General features: G+C 48.1%; 1 protein-coding gene across 10 annotated transcripts in view; it reads right to left on the bottom strand.

Annotated features, from left to right (window-relative positions):
• The window catches only part of KIF23 (kinesin family member 23), a 65257-nt gene that overhangs the window by 22114 nt on the left and 19225 nt on the right, over positions 1-23918 (bottom strand). For 7 of the 10 annotated variants that reach the window (XM_077472677.1, XM_077472684.1, XM_077472682.1 and 4 more), the window contains exons 4-11: positions 22440-22545; positions 21530-21666; positions 17856-17968; positions 17597-17767; positions 16741-16773; positions 16209-16321; positions 14702-14823; positions 796-898 (exon numbers count right to left, since the gene is read on the bottom strand). In XM_077472677.1, coding sequence (XP_077328803.1) covers positions 796-898; positions 14702-14823; positions 16209-16321; positions 16741-16773; positions 17597-17767; positions 17856-17968; positions 21530-21666; positions 22440-22545 — 898 coding nt within the window. The remainder of the gene's footprint in view (positions 1-795; positions 899-14701; positions 14824-16208; positions 16322-16740; positions 16774-17596; positions 17768-17855; positions 17969-21529; positions 21667-22439; positions 22546-23918) is intronic. The other 3 variants (XM_077472685.1, XM_077472681.1, XM_077472678.1) reach the window with 1 other exon arrangement.

Raw genomic sequence — 23918 nt, forward strand, 5'->3', positions numbered from 1 at the left:
TCTGGCGCTGTGATTGGCTGGGGGCCGCGATGACGTCACTCCTACGCATATGCGCGCGGGAGTCCGCCGGTAACGGCACAGTCTAACTGAAGTAACGGCACGTGTGTGCCGTTGCTTCAGTTTGCTTACGTGCGCATGTGCCAATGACGTCGGCACATGCAAATACAGGGATAGCTCCTGAACCTTGCAGTTTTAGGAGATATCCAGTGTAGCTACAGGCAAGCCTAATTTCAGGCTTGCCTGTAGTAAAAAGTAGTTGTAAAGGGTTTATAACCACTTGCCTACTTGGGCACTTTCACCCCCTTCCTGCCCAACTTTCAGCACTGTCACACTTTGAATTACAAATGTGCGGTCATGCAACACTGTACTCAGGAGATGGATATAATTTTTCACACCACTAAAGCCTTTTGGTGGTATTTAATCACCATAAATGAACCAAAAATAATTTTTCTCTTCAAAAAGTTCTTAGTTTGGGTTTTAAAATTTTGCAAACAGGTAATTTCTCCTTCACTGATCTCCGATGAGGCGGCATTGCTGATCAGTGCCCCGATTATCAGTTTAGATGTCCTCATTTACACTTGCTGCTGGCACTTTTCCTCGCGCTGTCACAGGAATGCCAATAACCGGCAAGTGTTTACATCATGATCAGCCGTAATTAGACACAGCTGATCACGTTGTAAAGGGCTGTTGCGATTGGCTCTTTACCACAATCTGTGATCAAGCTGTGTCCAAAAACAAAGATCACACCAAATCTTCTCAGGTTCAGTTGAAATGCTCCCGATGCCTAGACTTTACCTGCTTCACGCAGTCTGTTTCCCTCTGCTTTCGTGCGGTTTGTTCTCTCACTTCCGGCCAAGTCTACAAGAGAAAGCTGACTCACTGTAACCTGCTCCTTTTCCTGCACAAATCAGAAAACAAGAAGTCAGTATGACGATCACAATGTGCAATTCTCGCTAATCTAAAAAGACATGCCACAAAGAACACGGATAACAAGCCATCAGACCACTCAAGGCCCCCTTTCACACAGGCAGTGCGGTTGGTGAACTCCGCTTTGTCCAGCAGGGGGAGGTGGAATCCCCATTGAGCAGGCGGATGACAGGTCTGTCTCCGCTCACTGTGCAGAGAGACAGACCTGTCAGAGTACCGCTCTGTCCATTTTCATCCGATCCGCCAGATGGATGAAAAATAGGGTCACCATCAGTCAGGTTTTGGCGGATCGGATAGCAGCAGACATAGCACCGCTGACATCCGCCACTTCATAGAGTTCAATGCAGGGTCCAAGCAGATACACCTGAAAAACTGACAGGTGGACCCGTTTGGAAAGCCAGTGTGAGTGGCCCAGAGAATCACTGCGTAATCATTGCGGATCTGTCATGCAAAACTACTGTCAAATTTATCTCATACAAACTACATGTAGACACAAGCAACCATTAAAAATTAAGTTTTCAGTTTTATATGGTTTATCAGTAGTGATGGCCGAACGGTTCGCCCGGCGGTCGTTTCGCGGCGAATTTCCGACTTTCGCCGTCCGCGGGTTCGAACGCCTTTTTCCGTCGTTCGCCCCGGCGGACTTACGTGTTTAATGTATACAAGAACTTTAACCTTTCGTGACACGTTTATCATGTGTTACAGGACAACCAATTGAGACATGACAGCTCATGGACACTTGGACATTCCCCCTAACCTATAAATACACCCGATCCGGTGGCCATTTTACATTCTTTCTTCTGTCACTGTAGGGAAAGGATCCTGTGTGGAGTAGGGACAGAGAAAACGCTAGCTATTTGGTACACAAAAGTTCTTTTCAGGACTGGTATAGGTGTTAGGTCAGCAGCCTGAGTTTCTTTTGTCAGTTTAGATAAAGGGACAGAGCGCTGTATGCTGCTATTTTAGGGACAGCTCAGCCAGATTAGTCTTTCTTCATCATCATCATCATCATCATTAGCTGTTACTATCAGGTCCACAAAAGAGCTGTTCCAGCTAATCGTTCCAGCCTACTCTTTTTTGCCAATTTGTATAGGGACAGGCAGGAAGCAGTGTTGTCAGGCAGTGAGGATAATTTTAAAGACTTGCTGTTACTATTAGTTCCACAAAGGTTCTTTTCAGGACTGGTATCAGTGGTACGGTAATAGGCTTGTACACGTATAATATTCTTTCTTCCAAATATAGAAAGAATATTATACTTGACTGCTGCCCTTCTGCTGCAGTCTGCTAATCATTCACAACTCACTTGTTCCACAAAAGTTCTTATAAGGACTGGTAACTTGGTCTGTCTAGGGTGCTACGGTACATAGGCTTGGGTGCGGTACAGTCTGCTGTTCTGTAAGGACCGCTATCGGTCCACAATAGATAGGGTTGCCGTGCACTACTGCTGACCGCTGCCCTATACTGCAGCAGTCCTTCAGCGGTATAGGGACTGACGCACAGTCTGCTAAACACTAATACACAACCTGCTTGGTCCACAAAAGTTCTTATAAGGACTGGTAACTTGGTATAGGGTGCTACGGTACATAGGCCTGAGTGCGTTACAGTCTGCTGTTCTGTAAGGACCGCTATCGGTCCACAATACATAGGGTTGCCGTGCACTACTGCTGACCGCTGCCCTATACTGCAGCAGTCCTTCATTGGTATAGGGACTGACGTACAGTCTGCTAATCACTAACACACAACCTGCTTGGTCCACAAAAGTTCTTATAAGGACTGGTAACTTGGTATAGGGTGCTACGGTACATAGGCCTGAGTGCGTTACAGTCTGCTGTTCTGTAAGGACCGCTATCGGTCCACAATACATAGGGTTGCCGTGCACTACTGCTGACCGCTGCCCTATACTGCAGCAGTCCTTCAGCGGTATAGGGACTGACGCACAGTCTGCTAAACACTAACACACAACCTGCTTGGTCCACAAAAGTTCTTATAAGGACTGGTAACTTGGTATAGGGTGCTACGGTACATAGGCCTGAGTGCGTTACAGTCTGCTGTTCTGTAAGGACCGCTATCGGTCCACAATACATAGGGTTGCCGTGCACTACTGCTGACCGCTGCCCTATACTGCAGCAGTCCTTCATTGGTATAGGGACTGACGTACAGTCTGCTAATCACTAACACACAACCTGCTTGGTCCACAAAAGTTCTTATAAGGACTGGTAACTTGGTATAGGGTGCTACGGTACATAGGCCTGAGTGCGTTACAGTCTGCTGTTCTGTAAGGACCGCTATCGGTCCACAATACATAGGGTTGCCGTGCACTACTGCTGACCGCTGCCCTATACTGCAGCAGTCCTTCATTGGTATAGGGACTGACGTACAGTCTGCTAATCACTAACACACAACCTGCTTGGTCCACAAAAGTTCTTATAAGGACTGGTAACTTGGTATAGGGTGCTACGGTACATAGGCCTGAGTGCGTTACAGTCTGCTGTTCTGTAAGGACCGCTATCGGTCCACAATACATAGGGTTGCCGTGCACTACTGCTGACCGCTGCCCTATACTGCAGCAGTCCTTCAGCGGTATAGGGACTGACGCACAGTCTGCTAAACACTAACACACAACCTGCTTGGTCCACAAAAGTTCTTATAAGGACTGGTAACTTGGTATAGGGTGCTACGGTACATAGGCCTGAGTGCGTTACAGTCTGCTGTTCTGTAAGGACCGCTATCGGTCCACAATACATAGGGTTGCCGTGCACTACTGCTGACCGCTGCCCTATACTGCAGCAGTCCTTCATTGGTATAGGGACTGACGTACAGTCTGCTAATCACTAACACACAACCTGCTTGGTCCACAAAAGTTCTTATAAGGACTGGTAACTTGGTATAGGGTGCTACGGTACATAGGCCTGAGTGCGTTACAGTCTGCTGTTCTGTAAGGACCGCTATCGGTCCACAATACATAGGGTTGCCGTGCACTACTGCTGACCGCTGCCCTATACTGCAGCAGTCCTTCATTGGTATAGGGACTGACGTACAGTCTGCTAATCACTAACACACAACCTGCTTGGTCCACAAAAGTTCTTATAAGGACTGGTAACTTGGTATAGGGTGCTACGGTACATAGGCCTGAGTGCGTTACAGTCTGCTGTTCTGTAAGGACCGCTATCGGTCCACAATACATAGGGTTGCCGTGCACTACTGCTGACCGCTGCCCTATACTGCAGCAGTCCTTCAGCGGTATAGGGACTGACGCACAGTCTGCTAAACACTAACACACAACCTGCTTGGTCCACAAAAGTTCTTATAAGGACTGGTAACTTGGTATAGGGTGCTACGGTACATAGGCCTGAGTGCGTTACAGTCTGCTGTTCTGTAAGGACCGCTATCGGTCCACAATACATAGGGTTGCCGTGCACTACTGCTGACCGCTGCCCTATACTGCAGCAGTCCTTCATTGGTATAGGGACTGACGTACAGTCTGCTAATCACTAACACACAACCTGCTTGGTCCACAAAAGTTCTTATAAGGACTGGTAACTTGGTATAGGGTGCTACGGTACATAGGCCTGAGTGCGTTACAGTCTGCTGTTCTGTAAGGACCGCTATCGGTCCACAATACATAGGGTTGCCGTGCACTACTGCTGACCGCTGCCCTATACTGCAGCAGTCCTTCATTGGTATAGGGACTGACGTACAGTCTGCTAATCACTAACACACAACCTGCTTGGTCCACAAAAGTTCTTATAAGGACTGGTAACTTGGTATAGGGTGCTACGGTACATAGGCCTGAGTGCGTTACAGTCTGCTGTTCTGTAAGGACCGCTATCGGTCCACAATACATAGGGTTGCCGTGCACTACTGCTGACCGCTGCCCTATACTGCAGCAGTCCTTCAGCGGTATAGGGACTGACGCACAGTCTGCTAAACACTAACACACAACCTGCTTGGTCCACAAAAGTTCTTATAAGGACTGGTAACTTGGTATAGGGTGCTACGGTACATAGGCCTGAGTGCGTTACAGTCTGCTGTTCTGTAAGGACCGCTATCGGTCCACAATACATAGGGTTGCCGTGCACTACTGCTGACCGCTGCCCTATACTGCAGCAGTCCTTCATTGGTATAGGGACTGACGTACAGTCTGCTAATCACTAACACACAACCTGCTTGGTCCACAAAAGTTCTTATAAGGACTGGTAACTTGGTATAGGGTGCTACGGTACATAGGCCTGAGTGCGTTACAGTCTGCTGTTCTGTAAGGACCGCTATCGGTCCACAATACATAGGGTTGCCGTGCACTACTGCTGACCGCTGCCCTATACTGCAGCAGTCCTTCAGCGGTATAGGGACTGACGCACAGTCTGCTAAACACTAACACACAACCTGCTTGGTCCACAAAAGTTCTTATAAGGACTGGTAACTTGGTATAGGGTGCTACGGTACATAGGCCTGAGTGCAGTACAGTCTGCTGTTCTGTAAGGACCGCTATCGGTCCACAATACATAGGGTTGCCGTGCACTACTGCTGACCGCTGCCCTATACTGCAGCAGTCCTTCATTGGTATAGGGACTGACGTACAGTCTGCTAATCACTAACACACAACCTGCTTGGTCCACAAAAGTTCTTATAAGGACTGGTAACTTGGTATAGGGTGCTACGGTACATAGGCCTGAGTGCGTTACAGTCTGCTGTTCTGTAAGGACCGCTATCGGTCCACAATACATAGGGTTGCCGTGCACTACTGCTGACCGCTGCCCTATACTGCAGCAGTCCTTCAGCGGTATAGGGACTGACGCACAGTCTGCTAAACACTAACACACAACCTGCTTGGTCCACAAAAGTTCTTATAAGGACTGGTAACTTGGTATAGGGTGCTACGGTACATAGGCCTGAGTGCGTTACAGTCTGCTGTTCTGTAAGGACCGCTATCGGTCCACAATACATAGGGTTGCCGTGCACTACTGCTGACCGCTGCCCTATACTGCAGCAGTCCTTCATTGGTATAGGGACTGACGTACAGTCTGCTAATCACTAACACACAACCTGCTTGGTCCACAAAAGTTCTTATAAGGACTGGTAACTTGGTATAGGGTGCTACGGTACATAGGCCTGAGTGCGTTACAGTCTGCTGTTCTGTAAGGACCGCTATCGGTCCACAATACATAGGGTTGCCGTGCACTACTGCTGACCGCTGCCCTATACTGCAGCAGTCCTTCAGCGGTATAGGGACTGACGCACAGTCTGCTAAACACTAACACACAACCTGCTTGGTCCACAAAAGTTCTTATAAGGACTGGTAACTTGGTATAGGGTGCTACGGTACATAGGCCTGAGTGCGTTACAGTCTGCTGTTCTGTAAGGACCGCTATCGGTCCACAATACATAGGGTTGCCGTGCACTACTGCTGACCGCTGCCCTATACTGCAGCAGTCCTTCATTGGTATAGGGACTGACGTACAGTCTGCTAATCACTAACACACAACCTGCTTGGTCCACAAAAGTTCTTATAAGGACTGGTAACTTGGTATAGGGTGCTACGGTACATAGGCCTGAGTGCGTTACAGTCTGCTGTTCTGTAAGGACCGCTATCGGTCCACAATACATAGGGTTGCCGTGCACTACTGCTGACCGCTGCCCTATACTGCAGCAGTCCTTCAGCGGTATAGGGACTGACGCACAGTCTGCTAAACACTAACACACAACCTGCTTGGTCCACAAAAGTTCTTATAAGGACTGGTAACTTGGTATAGGGTGCTACGGTACATAGGCCTGAGTGCAGTACAGTCTGCTGTTCTGTAAGGACCGCTATCGGTCCACAATACATAGGGTTGCCGTGCACTACTGCTGACCGCTGCCCTATACTGCAGCAGTCCTTCATTGGTATAGGGACTGACGTACAGTCTGCTAATCACTAACACACAACCTGCTTGGTCCACAAAAGTTCTTATAAGGACTGGTAACTTGGTATAGGGTGCTACGGTACATAGGCCTGAGTGCGTTACAGTCTGCTGTTCTGTAAGGACCGCTATCGGTCCACAATACATAGGGTTGCCGTGCACTACTGCTGACCGCTGCCCTATACTGCAGCAGTCCTTCAGCGGTATAGGGACTGACGCACAGTCTGCTAAACACTAACACACAACCTGCTTGGTCCACAAAAGTTCTTATAAGGACTGGTAACTTGGTATAGGGTGCTACGGTACATAGGCCTGAGTGCAGTACAGTCTGCTGTTCTGTAAGGACCGCTATCGGTCCACAATACATAGGGTTGCCGTGCACTACTGCTGACCGCTGCCCTATACTGCAGCAGTCCTTCATTGGTATAGGGACTGACGTACAGTCTGCTAATCACTAACACACAACCTGCTTGGTCCACAAAAGTTCTTATAAGGACTGGTAACTTGGTATAGGGTGCTACGGTACATAGGCCTGAGTGCGTTACAGTCTGCTGTTCTGTAAGGACCGCTATCGGTCCACAATACATAGGGTTGCCGTGCACTACTGCTGACCGCTGCCCTATACTGCAGCAGTCCTTCATTGGTATAGGGACTGACGTACAGTCTGCTAATCACTAACACACAACCTGCTTGGTCCACAAAAGTTCTTATAAGGACTGGTAACTTGGTATAGGGTGCTACGGTACATAGGCCTGAGTGCGTTACAGTCTGCTGTTCTGTAAGGACCGCTATCGGTCCACAATACATAGGGTTGCCGTGCACTACTGCTGACCGCTGCCCTATACTGCAGCAGTCCTTCAGCGGTATAGGGACTGACGCACAGTCTGCTAAACACTAACACACAACCTGCTTGGTCCACAAAAGTTCTTATAAGGACTGGTAACTTGGTATAGGGTGCTACGGTACATAGGCCTGAGTGCGTTACAGTCTGCTGTTCTGTAAGGACCGCTATCGGTCCACAATACATAGGGTTGCCGTGCACTACTGCTGACCGCTGCCCTATACTGCAGCAGTCCTTCATTGGTATAGGGACTGACGTACAGTCTGCTAATCACTAACACACAACCTGCTTGGTCCACAAAAGTTCTTATAAGGACTGGTAACTTGGTATAGGGTGCTACGGTACATAGGCCTGAGTGCAGTACAGTCTGCTGTTCTGTAAGGACCGCTATCGGTCCACAATACATAGGGTTGCCGTGCACTACTGCTGACCGCTGCCCTATACTGCAGCAGTCCTTCATTGGTATAGGGACTGACGTACAGTCTGCTAATCACTAACACACAACCTGCTTGGTCCACAAAAGTTTTTATAAGGACTGGTAACTTGGTATAGGGTGCTACGGTACATAGGCCTGAGTGCAGTACAGTCTGCTGTTCTGTAAGGACCGCTATCGGTCCACAATACATAGGGTTGACGTGCACTACTGCTGACCGCTGCCCTATACTGCAGCAGTCCTTCAGCGGTATAGGGACTAAGAGTTTTGTCACAGGGTGATTTAAAAAATGACAGGCAGAGGAAGAGGCAGGCCCTTCCGCAGGGGTGGTAGGGGTAGGGCAGGAGCAACAGCCTTGAGCCAAAGTGGGAAGTTGCAGAAGGTGCGTTCAATTACTTTAAAGGACGCACCAGACTTGGTTGAGTGGCTCACTCAGCCTTATTCTTCTGCACCCTCCTCATCCTCTCGATCTGCACCCTCTTCTTCACTCTCTGCTATGTGCACCCCCAAAGACACTACCACCAACAACACGACCACCACCACCACCACCACATACCTTCCGCTTGAGTCACTGGAATTATTTTCCGATCCATATCAAGAGGACATTTCTGATGCGCAGCCACTCTTGGTATTGGATCAGGAAGAGGAGGCAGCAACAAGCGCTACTCAGCAGTCTGACGCCAGTACCCAGATCAGCCCAAGGAGGAGGTTGGTCCCCGGTGTTGCTGCCTACTCTACTTATAGCGGTGGGGAAGGTGACGTTGATGATGACGTGTCTAGTGATGTCACGTGGGTGCCCACAAGAGAGGAAGAGGAGGGGAGTTCAGAGGGAGATATGGACCAGCAGATAGGGAGGAGAAGCAGCAATGACTTACATTGCACAGCAGGGACAAAGCAGACTGCAAATGTATCAGGAGCGAGTCATCGACCATGTACGGTCACATCTGGCGCTCCCAGGACACCGGCACATGGCTCCGCAGTGTGGGCTTTTTTTAACGTGTCCGCTGCTGACAATAGCGTTGCCATCTGCAATCTTTGCAGTCAACGCGTTAGTCGCGGTAAGCCCAATACTCACCTAGGGACGACCGCCTTAAGAAGGCACATGAGCAGCCATCACCGAGCCCAGTGGGAGCAACGGAACACACAAAGCCACACTGCAGGCTCTCACCGTCCAGCCTCGTCTTCTACTTCTCCTTCTCCTCTCTCCTCACAATTGTCCTCCACTCCACCTTCCATCACGCCAAGCTCACATTTTTCTGCAAAAAGGCAGGCTTCCGTGGGCCTAATGTTTGAGCGTAAAAAAATGATGACGCCGGATAACCCTCTTGCCCAACGGTTGGCGGCTGGCTTGTCAGAACTCATAGCCCGCCAACTACTGCCATATAAACTGGTGGACTCGGAGGCCTTTCGCAAATTTGTGGCCATTGGAACACCACAATGGAAGGTCCCAGGAAGGAAGTATTTCTCAGAGAAGGGCATCCCAGAGCTATATGGCCATGTTCAGCGGCAAGTGAATGTATCTCTGGCACACAGTGTCGGTGCCAAGATACATCTGACCACAGACACGTGGTCTAGCAAACACGGGCAGGGAAGGTATATCAGTTTTACTGCCCACTGGGTGAACCTTCTGACGGCCGTCAAGCATGTAACCCGTGGCACCCGTGTAGATTTGGTTTTACCGCCACGGATTGCATGCAGGCCTGACTCTTCTTCTCCTCCTCCTACTCCATCCTCCTCCCTCTCCTCCTCAGCTGCCTCCTCCTTTTCCGCTGCTAGCGTCTCTTCCACTGCACCGCCCAAGCTCCCCAGAACCTATTCCACATGCCAGGTGAGACGTTGCCATGCCGTGCTGCGTCTGTTGTGCCTGGAAGCAAAGAGCCACACTGGCCCGGCACTCCTTTCAGCTTTGCGTTCACAGGCAGATGAGTGGCTAACACCGCTCAATTTGACAGTTGGTAAAGTGGTGTGTGACAACGGTGCCAATCTGCTTAGCGCATTGAAACAGGGCAAAATCACGCACGTGCCGTGCATGGCACACGTCTTAAACTTGGTCGTGCAGCGATTCCTTGTCAAATACCCTGGGGTCCAGGACATCTTGCGGCAGGCAAGGAAAATCTCGGCCCATTTCAGAAGATCTTACACGGCCATGGCTCGCCTTGCTGACATTCAGCGGCGACACCATCTGCCGGTCAGACGTCTTATTTGCGATTGCCCGACGCGATGGAACTCAACCTTCTATATGCTTGATAGGCTGCTCCAGCAGAAACGTGCAGTTAACGTCTACCTGTATGAACTCTGCGAAAGAAACGGTTCTGGGGAGCTGGGTTTTTTTTCACCGCGCCAGTGGCTGCTCATGCGCGACACATGCAGACTTCTGCGGCCATTTGAGGAGATCACCAAACTGGTCAGTCGCAGCCATGGCGCCATCAGTGACATGGTACCTTATGCCTTCTTTCTGGAGCGTGCATTGCGTCGTGTCATTGATCAGGCTGTGGAGGAGCAGGAGCGGGAAGATGAGGAAGTCGCAATGCTGGATGAATTCCCAGGGGGGGCTACTCTATCTGAGACAAGTCAACAACAGGAGTCTGATGAGGAGTCAGAGGAGGATGGTGCCGGGGCGGATGAGCAGGAGCAAGAAGAGCATGCTTTAAACCTTTCTGGGATCCCTGTTGTGCGAGGATGGGGAGAGGAGAATGAAGAGGACGACATTATCCTGGATGATGAGCAGGAGCCAGGCCACCACACCGCTTCCACTTTAGTGCAAATGGGGGCCTTCATGCTCCAGTGTTTTAATAGGGACCCCCGTATAAAAAGCATGAGGGTCAAGGACCAGTACTGGGTGGCAACGTACTTAGACCCCCGGTACAAACACAAAATGGCGGAAATGTTACCGCCGTCGCAGAGGGCTGTCAGAATGCAGCACTTCCAGGCCTTGCTTCGAGAAATGCTGCATTCTGCTTTTGCGTGCGCTGGCAGAGGAGCAATTCCCACTCCCAGAGAAGGATTTGCGGGTACCAATCCAACAGCGCCTGCAAGAAGAGGCCGGTTTGAAGATGTGTTGGTGACTTCGGATATGAGGTCATTCTTTCAGCCGACCCATCGACAGGTGTCATCCGGATCCAGCATCAGGGAACGCCTAGACCGTCAGGTGTCCGACTACATTGGGTTAACGGCCGATGTGGACGCTCTGAGGAGTGATGAACCCCTAGACTACTGGGTGGGCAGGCTTGACCTCTGGCCAGAGCTTGCCCAATTTGCAATCGAACTGTTGGCTTGCCCCTCATCCAGTGTCCTGTCCGAAAGGACGTTCAGCGCAGCAGGGGGGATTGTGACCGATAAGCGTACTCGCCTAGCTCACCACAGTGTTAACTACCTCACATTTCTAAAAATGAATGAGGCATGGATCTCGGAGGAATTCAACACATGTGATCAGTAGACCATGTATATGTCTATAAACAATTTTTGGAATCAAGCACACAGACCTTCTTAATTCATTTGGCTCACTTCCCTGACCCAAAAAAGCACACCGTACTATATGCCCCTACCCTCCTCTTTGAAGAGGTTGAGCGGTGTCATATTTCTACTGGGGCTGCTTATTATGAGGGGTTCCCACCATCCCTGTGCTGTGCTGACTTCCTCCTGGGTGTTCTTATTATGAGGGGCTCCCACCATCCCTGTGCTGTGCTGACTTCCTCCTGGGGGTTCTTATTATGAGGGGATCACACCATCCCTGTGCTGTGCTGACTTCCTCCTGGGGGTTCTTATTATGAGGGGATCACACCATCCCTGTGCTGTGCTGACTTCCTCCTGGGGCTGCTTACGGTGCTGCTGTCAGCGCTGTATGTCACGGAGCTGCTGTCAGCGCTGTATGTCACGGAGCTGCTGTCAGCGCTGTATGTCACGGAGCTGCTGTCAGCGCTGTATGTCACGGAGCTGCTGTCAGCGCTGTATGTCACGGAGCTGCTGTCAGCGCTGTATGTCACGGAGCTGCTGTCAGCGCTGTATGTCACGGAGCTGCTGTCAGCGCTGTATGTCACGGTGCTGCTGTCAGCGCTGTATGTCACGGTGCTGCTGTCAGCGCTGTATGTCACGGAGCTGCTGTCAGCGCTGTATGTCACGGAGCTGCTGTCAGTGCTGTATGTCACGGAGCTGCTGTCAGCGCTGTATGTCACGGAGCTGCTGTCAGCGCTGTATGTCACGGAGCTGCTGTCAGCGCTGTATGTCACGGTGCTGCTGTCAGCGCTGTATGTCACGGAGCTGCTGTCAGCGCTGTATGTCACGGAGCTGCTGTCAGTGCTGTATGTCACGGAGCTGCTGTCAGCGCTGTATGTCACGGAGCTGCTGTCAGCGCTGTATGTCACGGAGCTGCTGTCAGCGCTGTATGTCACGGTGCTGCTGTCAGCGCTGTATGTCACGGAGCTGCTGTCAGCGCTGTATGTCACGGAGCTGCTGTCAGCGCTGTATGTCACGGTGCTGCTGTCAGCGCTGTATGTCACGGAGCTGCTGTCAGCGCTGTATGTCACGGTGCTGATGTCAGTGCTCTGTATTACGGTGCTGCTGTCAGTGCTCTGTATCTCCTGCACCCTCTTGTTTGCCTACCCTGGTCCCTGACCTTCCCTCTCCTCCATTGCCTTCATTAGCTCCATAGTCCTGAATTGTCAGAACAATTTCCCAAATAAAAAAAAAATGCTTGTAGTTATCGATCCCAAATTCACCTCATACATGTATTATGCTATTGTCCAGGTGGTGGGACTACGTGCTACCCCCTAATAATTACCACGTGGCCGCAAATTCGACCTAAAGGTTTGCGAAATTCGCCTCCCATTGAAGTCAATGGAGCCCGCGGCGAACGGTCGTTTTCGCGAACGTTTGTGCCCGTTCGCGTTTCGCGTTCGCGAAACGTCCCGTCGGAAGTTCGTCCATCACTATTTATCAGTTTGTCATATGCAGTTTTATGAATGGAAGGAGGAAAGAGCAGCGCCATCTAAAGTACAACAGTAAAATAACCATTTGTTGGATAAAAGTGACGCAACTCACAAGATAACATTGGTGTAGCACTTTGCATAAACAAAATCATCCCCTGTGTTTCGGGATGGATATGCCATCATTGTATCTGTGGGAGGTGACACGTTGCGGTCTGCCCCAACAAAGATGGCCCCCCCTGTAAGGCCTAATGGAGTACGCATGCTCAGCGTGCCATGCAGGGGGACACCAGAGTAGTAACGTTATCTCCGCCCGCTCAGTGTACCCACGTTGACAGGAAGCCCTGGTAAGGCACCAGCGCCGCCGAGGACACCGACTATACACTTGCTGGCAGCATAGTGATTTCGGTGTTCTGTCGAAAAGTGCAAGCGCAGAACGGAGGGGCACTCCAGCCAATTTCCCGATCAGCTGGCGTGACATCCCCATAGCGCACATCGTAGGAAGCTTTTTCTTAAAAAAATAAAAAATAAAAATAAAAGATACCTGTTCACAGGCACAATTGAAAGCTATGCCGAGAGCGGAGGACACCAGATTGAGCCTCGATGTTGAAGGGAAGGGCACGCTTTGTCTCTGTTGCAACCCATCCTTAGACACAAGCAAAACCTGCTCTTCAAAAAGAGAATAAGAAGCTGGACCTTGAGCACACTAAACCCATGCCGCAAAAGTGAGACACACAATATGACAAATATGGTGTCCCGCCGCTGTTTGCAGAGCATTCAATTGTGCCCGTCAAATGGCATCTCTGAGGGGGGGGGGAAGAGATAAAAAAAAAAAAAAAAGCACGTCCTACGATGTGCGCATGGCGCTACAGTGGTGTCCTTCCATTCTGCGCATGCATTTTGACGGAGGGCACAAATCAACAGAACACAGCAAATTATTTTTTTTATACACTTATCTTGCGAGTCCCTTCTAGCTATATTTATGAGCCAGCAGCCACTGAGCCAAGCATCTCCTACAATTTAAAGCGGCATTCCACTCATTTAAAAATGTGACACTCGCCTGTCCAGCGATGCGAGTGCCGAAGCCTTGTTCCTCTTCCCCTCTCCGCCACGCCAGTATTGTACCTGTGGGCACCCAGCTGTGGTTTCACAGCTTCACAGCCAGGCAAACTGGTGAATGGCTGGGCAATCTCCTGGGGCTTGCAAAGTGTTCCAGAAGATTGCAGCGAGGGGAGAGAAGTGAACTTACGCTCGGCGACTGTCAAAAACGGGGATACCCGCTCTCCAACCCCCCCCCCACCAATAAAACGTCACGCCAAATGTGGCATGTCAGGGGGATACCAATATTTAAAGCGAAAGTTACGTTTTTGGATGGAACTCCACTTTAAAGATGGTCATTTGGACTCCACTGTATAGCCCTCACCACTTGTATCCGTCCATATAATTGGTTTGATATAGCACTTGCTAGCCCTGCTACAAAAGCATCATGCAATCGTTGCAGTGCATTTCTAAAAGTATCACATGCACTACTTTTGGTGTGGTGCGATTTCAGCTCATTCAAAATGAATGGGGCTAAAATTGCACTGCACAGCATGTGAATTGCAGAGTAACGCTCAGTGCATTCCTGTGCATGCGTGTTGTAAAGCGACCCATAGAGGGTCCTGTGACACATAGTAATTACCTGCAGCACATTATCCCCATCCGCATCAAGGGGGGCTTGTGCCAACTTTATCATGAAGACACTGTGGGAGCGGCTGGACTCACGATTCAGTGTTGTGTTTGCAATCCTCCTTCTCTTTTGCCCTTCAAAAAAAAAAAAAAAAAGGGAAAGATTTTAGTGACAGACAGGCCACACATGTATTGAAATGTGGCCAGATGTCAATCCATGTATGGCATCAACAAAAATAGTGCTGCAGGAGGGATTCCCCATTAACATTGTATGTGTTGCTAGGGAAAACTAAGCAATTTTCTTTCCTTCCACCCATGGTGGAAGGAAAGAAAACTGAATAATGGATGGCCTTGCTTAAAGAGTTACTAAACCCAGGACCCGGCTTTCACTATATCTGGTCTCCCAAAGTACATGAAAAATGCAACAGTTTTAGTAAAAATAAACCACTAAATACCCTCTCGTCAGCAGTATATAGCAGTCTTGTGACTGCCATCAGTGTGTCTGGTTAAAACTTGTAGAAGTTCTAATTTTCCCTGAGTTTTATATGACAGTGATTGGTGAACCTTGGCACCTCAGATTGCTCTGGAACTAATTTTTCCAAGATGCTCATGCCCTCTGCAGTGTAGTTGATCATGGGAAAATGTAGTTCCAACACATCTGGGATGCCAAGGTTCGCCATCACTGTCCTATGAGGATGGATGACCCCCTTTACTCGCTGTCTAGTGCGTGTGATAAGCAGTGGGCCGAAGAAAAAAACAAAAAAAAACAAACACATCTTCACACACTGTCAGTACACAAACTGAGCACGTGCAGCTTATCCCCTAGCCTCTGTACTATCAGGAGATGGACTGGAGACAGTGAAAGAAGGGGAGGATCAGAGGAGACAGGAACAAACCGTGTCTACACAATGCAGAGGATTAACCCAACGAGTAACAAGCATGGTTTACTGCATATACAGACCGAATTTACTCTTGTGGGTTTAGTAACACTTTAAAAGGGCAAGTTCATCTTTACAGAAAAATCCGTAAGGTGAACTTACACAGGACCCCCACTCCAGCGCCGCGATCTCCAATTCTGAGCCCTGCTATAGCCACCTCCCGGGTCCAGGGCTTAGAAAACACCATAGCTTAATATTCAAAAATGTACCCCCCCCCTCCCCCCATCAGGAGGGTACACCTAGCCTGTGCAAGTTCACCTTTATGGAGAACTTACATTTTAAGCCCTAGTTTACACTGAGCTGCTGGAATGAAGCCGTGCAAATTCAGTCGTACTCGCACAATCTCTCTCCTGCACATCAGTTCCGGTGTGAGAAATTACACACAGCCACGTATTAAAAAATAAAAAATAAAACATATACATACGGAGGGGGGGGGGGGGGGGGGGGGAATAAAATATATATATATATTTATTACACACACAAAAAAAAAAATTAAAAAATTTACACAGATACATGGGGGAGATCTATAGAGATACAACCTACCCCCCACCCCGGTATAAACCTTTGGACTACATCTCTCACCTTTCCAGAACACATCAAATGCCTCTTCTGTAGTTTTAACTTCAACTTCTGTGCACCCAGCAACATACATGTTATGGTGCTGGTCTTCCCGCAGAATCTTAGACTGTGGCGGTCTGAAATAAGGGTAGTTAAGGTTAGTGTGGTTATTGGCAGAACAGGGGCAAAAATATAGCTACAAAAGCATACATTAGCAAAATAGGAGCGCATGCAAATGTATAGATTAGACAAGGGGTCTCAAACTGGCGGCCCTCCAGCTGTTGTGAAACTACAAGTGCCATGAGGCATTGCAAGGCTGACAGTTACAGGTATGACTTCCACAGGTGGAGGCATGATGGGACTTCTAGTTTTGCAACAGCTGGAGGGGCCACCAGTTTGAGACCCCTGGATTAGACATGACAAGAGAACAATGATGAGGAGGAGGATGATGAGAAGGATGATGATGATCAGGATGATGGGAAGCGTTGTCTACATAACTAGGGAATCAGGCAGACAGCTGGGCAACAAGGCAAAAGCTATGTAATATAAAACATACATAAACTCTGCATTCTTTCCCGGCGTGTTCCATCTAACAAAGGAATAGGAAAAGGTTATAACCTTTATTTTATATCACTTCAAAAACTGCAGCATGCAGATAAAAGCACACGGCTCATGAACTGGAATTCCAACTCAAAACTCATTGAACAGGAGAAAAGAAAAGTAACTATCACCACACAAAAAGCAAAGGTCAAGACATTTACAGACAAAAAAATAAATAAAAAAATATGTATGTATGTTATATATTTATATAGCGCCGACAGTTTACACAGCGCTTTACAACATTAGGGCAGACATTACAATACAATTGGAATCAGAGGGGATAAATAGAATTTTTTTTGGTAAAAAAAGGAAAAAAAAAATAAAAATAACTCACTTAAGATGCCACTTAAAGAGGACGTAAACCCTGATGGGTTTTACTTTTATTCCCCTGCAAAGTAAAAGCATAATGGGCCAATATGCATCGCATACTAGCCCATTATGTGTTATTTTCCTGAAGCCCACGACGTCCCCGCTGGTGGAAGCATCCATCGTTGCCCCTCTTCCTTTCGGAGCTGCGGATTCCGGCTCTGACTGCCCGGAGCCGTGAGCCAGTCACAGCACTTGCTGGGGAAGAAACCCCACGGAGGACCGTTCCTTCACTGCGCATGGGCCGATGACATTGGCGCAGCGTATAGCAAATATCTCCTAAACAGCGCACGTTTTAGGAGATTTTCAGTACATATTAGGCAAGCCTCATTATAGGCATACCTATATGCAAAAATGTCTCATGGGGGTTTACAACCACTTTAAAACACAAGGATCTGGATATTAAAAAAAGCTGTTTAATTTTTACATTCAAGCATTTGGCTTACTTTGGTCTGATGGGATCTATAGCCACCTCTTCCAAAAGATCATACATGTAATTATTGTAGATTTCAATATAGGAAACAAACACACTATATACACTATCTTCATCTACATCTTCCACACGGCAGTTATCTTCAATGTTAATCATGTCTGCAAATTCAGGTTCCATTTTCTGCCTGCAAGACATAATGTACATAAGCAACGGTAAAACTTCAAAATGAAGGAAAAAATATATTAATAATAAATACAAGCTCGTCTACATACCTCATAGGAGTCCTGGTGGCTACCTGTGTTTGAGCCTCTCTCCTCTGCCGCTCCAATAAGGCATCCACCTCATTCTGAATTTCAATGCCATTTTTATCGTCCGTCTTAAAAGTCTGAAAACAAAGAAGAGGATTTACCGCTTAAACATGTGCCCTGTTGCAGTTTTAAATGCTACCCTGTCTCTCTTGTGCATATATACACACACACACACACACACGACTGGCAACAGTACAAAAAAAAAAAAATAATAATAATAATAATTTTATAGGAAGAGATCAGCATTTATTTTTCATTGCTATATGCAAGCATTTTACTTGCCCAGTCTGTACCATGTGATCACTGTGACCAATCGCAGCTAGCAACACAATTTTATACAATGGATGGCTTGAAAGGAAGCCATCCATTGTTTACAACTGTCAAGTGACCTGCTGTGATTACTTACAGCTGATAAATTGATCAGTCATCAGCTGTGTCTGGTGCATACAGCCGGTGACCAATCGCACCACAGGCGATCCAAGAGTATGTCACATGATGTCCACCCAGATGGAAGAGAGGCCAGTCTTGGTGTCCTCCTGCCATAGGCTGGGAGGCAACTGGTTAATGAAGACAGACAGTGGCAGGGAAAAATAAAAATGGAAAAACTTGGCATCTGCAGTAGTAGATATTGACAATCTTCCTGGCTCAAAAGGGAGTGGCGAAGTCTGAACTCCACTAAACATGAATACAGCAAACGTCGCTAACTTTACCTTTTTAGTAGGCCACCAGGTGGGTTATGCCATAATGTACTAGTATTAGCATATTAGCACATTATGGCACATTATGGCACGCTTACCAATCAAACCGAGCCCTCCAGCAATGCGATCAATCCGACAGGTTCCAGGCGCTTCCATCTTTGCCTGGTTTCCCTTCGAGGTTCAGTGCCTTCAGCCGTTTGCATGGCCGGACCGCAGTCGTCACTCCCTGTGCACGGGAGTCACAGCACAGTTCAAGGCCGTAAATGTTGGCTGAGCTGCACATGCGTGGCTCACTGAACATGGACGGCTGACTGGCAGGAGGAAGCATTTATGACATAAGAGACAGATGGGGGTCTCTTCTGTCAAATATCCCATCTGTAAGCAATTTTCTAACAAACTTTACCACCACTAAAACCTGCTCCACCCACACTATAATTCCTATACTAACTAACCTGTAAAAGGAAAGGTGTATACTTGTATTATACTTATACAAGGGGCGCTTTGGCCTGGTCAAGTGATCTCCCATGCAGTTAGTTTCAGGAGAGGGGAGAGAAGAGGCAATGGGTACAGTTCCTGAGCAGTGACATGACCCACAAGTTTACTATGGGATAGCTTTAGTCTACGATGCCAGGAGCCGATCACATGACCTGCCCTTATATTGGGCAAGTATGCACATCTATCCTTTACAGCAGGGGTGCTCAACCTGTGACCCTCACCCTCAAACCAGGGAAGCGCAAGCCTAGTGGTCGGCATCTCGTTGATCGCCGACACGCCATCCAAGATCAGAGTGCATCAAGGTGGAGCTGGAAACAGACGGCTGCGGAGGAAACGGGCTTCCTCTAGTGCTGGCTCTCGTCCCAGGTGTAGCGATACCAACTGCACTTCACCCAAGACCTTTCTAGCTGCCTGGAGAGTGATGCCAGCAGAAGCTAGAAGAGGAAGAGGTTGGCATATTAATCCCACATACTTCTATGAACATATTAGCGGCTATAAAAAAAGGGTTAAAGCGGAGGTCCACCCTAAAATGGACCTCCGCTCATCGGAATCCCCCCCCCCCTCCGGCGCCACAATCGGCACCTTTCAGGGGGGAGGGGGGTGCAGTTACCTGGATAATCCAGGTAACTGCACCCACTTCCGGGCTAGCTCTCTGCGGAAAGGGGCGTACGTTACGCCCCTTTCCGCAAGCGCCCGCCCCCTTCAGCAAGTGCCCCGCTGCCTGCTGGGAAACACACAGCTCCCAGAGGCAGCGGGGACCGGCCGGATTGCGCCGCGCGGCTCGCGCATGCGCAGTAGGGAACCGGGAAATTAAGCCGAAAGGCTCCATTTCCTGATTCCCATACCCAAGATGGCGGCGGCAGGACCCGCCAGACGAGCGAGCGATCGGCTTCGAGTGCCGACATCACGGGCGCGCTGGACAGGTAAGTGTCACTATTTAAAAGTCAGCAGCTGCAGTATTTGTAGCTGCTGGCTTTTAAAAAGGGTACAGTTAACGCGTGTCACACGAAGTGCTTAGTCATAACTAAGCAAAGCTAACCCCCAGGTAATGGTAATGGTAAACTGCACACAGCAATGTAAAAGCTGCCTTATAGGGGGGCTCAGGACAGTAAGGGCTTGTTTACATTTGGGGGAAAGGGGGGGGGGTGTAAAACCCCATAGTGGTATCAAGTTTTACAACCGCTGGTTTAGTGTCTGAGGTCACAATGGCAACCTCACCCCATGCTCCAGGGGGCCCATGTGGCCTCCCTGTCCCATTCTATTTGATAATGGGATAGGAGGGGGGTGTCATACAGGAACAGATTCTCTCCATTTTCCACTTGCAATTGCTGAAATCCAGCTTCTCCTCATCTCCTTCCTGCCAGCATTCAGTGGCTGCAGGAGAAAATGTGACATTCTGAACCATTGGAGCACCTCTGCTTCACAGGCTAAGGCTGCGTACACACGAGAGGATTGTCCGTCCAACTTAGTCCGCTGAAACGTATTTCAGCGGACAGTCCGCTCGTGTGTGGGCTTCAGCGGACTTTTTCAGCGGACAGTCTGGCGGACTAAGTCTTTCGGAATTTCCGTAATATTGTCCGTCCAACTTTGGTTTCAGCGGACAGTCCGCTCGTGAGTAGGCTATTTGGACGGACTAAGTATGGCGCATGCTCAGAAAGGATTTACACGGCGAAAGGTTGCATTGCAGTGTATTGGACGTCGTATTTCTAGTCCCGTCGTACGTGCTGTACACGTCATCGCGCAAGCTTTCGGCGGACTGTCTGTTCATCGTGTGTGGTCAAGTCCGTTCATTCAAAAGTAGGACGGACTGTCTGTCGGATTGTCGGACGGACTTAGTTGGGCGGACAATCCTCTCGTGTGTACGCGGCCTAAGCTTGTATAGAGCTAAGAATGAGGGTGGGAGCAGGTTTAGCACAGGTGGTTTATCACCTTAATGCATTAAGGTGAAAATCCTCTTAAGGCTTACGAACACTTTAAGCTTATATAGCTTTAGACTGGACTTACTGTAAACCACCAACAGTATCATTAAATCTGATACTTCTCTCCTCCCCACTGCACTTAATTATCCCACTATGGCACAACTGCATCACAAAGTGACAGAGGCCAGTAGAAGGCGCCAGCTTTTGACACTCCGGGAAGTACATGAAAAACAGAAGAGTTCAGACTCATTGCCCATCAAAGCAACAAGTAGTGTCTATTGCAGAAGCAATCATTTCAATTTTGTTTTTATTGGGGTGGCGAGGTGTGGGAGCAAGCGTCTAACAGCTTTAGGTTAATAAGTCAAGGTCTGTTTTAGTATAATAAAAATAAAAAATAAAGTAATACAGGCGAAGAAAATCTTGAAAGCCAAGTATGATGAAAAAAATAAAATAAATAAAACCACACCCACACACACCCCACGACGAGAGTACAGTAAGTGCCTTGAGACCAACATCGAAAACTTACATATTTCTTGGCCTGAAACCTGCTAATGCTGTTAAAAATCATGCTGAGACAGCGAGGCAATAGTCCTCCTTGCCCCGGAGATCCGGTCATTGTGTAAGTCTTTCCACTTCCCGTTACACCATATGTAAAGAGAAGACCTGTAAAACAAACCAGATAGTTTAGAAGTCAAGTAGAGCGGTACCCGGGGACGGAGCAGCGCTGAGCCTTGAGCTGTTGACAGAACTCATGTTAAGCGAGTAGCTTGTTGGGAGACTGTCATCCAGAGAGTTGGTGGAAAAGCGTGGAAGGGGTACCTAGAGTATACATTCGATCTAAGCAGCATAGCCTGTATACCTATCTCAGTGGGAATTGATCAGGAAAAAAAGCCCCCCCCCCCCCAGAGGAAACCGCTGGTATCTACCCACAGAGGCTCATTATCAAGACCGGATACATCATCCAGGATCTCCAATGTATCTTTATACACTGTTACCCTACAGCTGTAAGGTGAGAGTCTACCCTGCACAAGAAAGAAAAGGACACCCACCTTTATGTTATCTTTGGCACAAGAGGTTTAGGAGGGAACCCATCACTTTATTCACCCCCATCTCCCAGCCTTGTTCAACACTGCCATCTAAGACTTATTTATATATATATAGTTTTTATTTTTATTTATTTTTTTAGATTCATCACCATTTGGATTCTACTTGTAGAACTGTTTTGATGCAACTATATTTGGAGGATATTAGTAGCAGCGCAGCCCCATTCACTTTACACATTTATTGGTCAAAAATCGGCGATTGCAGCAGTTACCTTTAGTTTTATTTGTTGACAGTGCAGGAATGCCACTATCTATTCCGATTTTCAAAAAAAGGTCAAGATACAAGCCTAACATGGAGGCCAAAATGGTGGAAATGTATCCAAATTAACTTACCATTTTTACCACGAATAAGATCTTCCACCAAGGGCTTCGCAACGACATCAAACAGGTCTTTTTGTGTCATCAGCGTTCCAAAAACTTTTTTAAATGAATACTGAGTCTATAAGAAAGAGCAGAATATGTAGTGAATCTCCCTAATAAAATCTTAATTTGCACATCACCAAACACCCAAAAATTTCACCATAAAGCCATCATTTGGTTAAGGCTTATTTGTATTTAACACTTAAGATAAATTAGATAGTAAATCTGTACATTAAAAAGCATCACATTTAAAGCATTAGAGAAATTAGATTTTTTGGTTATCGTAAAATCTATTTCTCCGAGTTCATTGACAAACAGCACTACCTTATTCAGAACCATAGGGTTATACCGTCCCTTACAGGAGGAGACTAGAAGAAGGAAGGGAGGGAAGAAGACTTAGGACTACCCATAGTCACCAGGTGGTATACACCCCCCCCCCCCTGCTATAGGCCTACAGTTTAGTAACAAGTAGTGTCAGAAGTATGACAACTCCTTAGGAGGGGTGGGTGCATCAATGAACTCAAATGGATTTTACGGCAAGTCAAAAAGATCATTTTTCTTTAGTTCATTGACAGACACAGCGCTTCCTTATTCAGAACCATAGGGACGTCCCAAAGCAGTGCCAAAACACGAGGGGTGGGACAGCCAACAAAATTACAGGCCAACAGGCAACAGGAGATCATCATGAACAACTGGAGCCCCACCTGAGGGATAGACCCTCTAGACCACAGCCAAAACCGGCAGCCCCCATGCCAGCACATCCACTTTTGTGAAAGTATGCACCGACAATTAGGTCGCCGCATTGTAAACTTGCGTCACTGACGCTTGATGACGGAAGGCCCAGGAGACAACAAACACCTGAGTAAAGTGCGCCTTAACCGGGAAGGGTAGAACCCTGATAGAATAGGCCTGAGTCACCGTCTGTCTGATCCATCTAGAAATGGTCGCAGGGGAAGCGGACAGCCCCATAAGTACAAACAGGGGGTCAGCCCTCCGAAAGGACTCAGTGGCATCCAAATACACCCCGATCGCCCAAACCACATCCAGGGCGTGCAAGGCCAATTCCCTCGGATGTTGCGGCCTGGGACACCGGGAAGGTAACAACGTCCTCATTGGAATGGGGGGGAATAAAATAATTGGAAACAAACTTAGGAACAAAGGACAAGGGCGAAGAACCACCTCGTCGGGCGTACGACATAACGCAGTCAATTCCGACACCCTGAGAGCAGAAGCGATAGCCACCAAGAAAGCCACCACCTGAGACAGAGTGAGCAGGGGAATTTCAAATATTTTCAAAAAACAAAAACAACAACAACAAAAAAAAAAAAAAAAAAAAACCCACCAAGGCCGACACCTGGCCTTTGATTGTACTCAAGGCCAATTTCTGCTCAATGGCTCATTGAAGAAAAGTCAAAATAAGAGCCACCGAAAATGAACAAGGGTGAAGACCCA

This window comes from Lithobates pipiens, unplaced genomic scaffold, assembly GCF_037356315.1.
Source record: "Lithobates pipiens isolate NorthernLeopardFrog02 unplaced genomic scaffold, aLitPip1_a1.2 Scaffold_8, whole genome shotgun sequence".
NCBI lineage: Eukaryota > Metazoa > Chordata > Amphibia > Anura > Ranidae > Lithobates > Lithobates pipiens.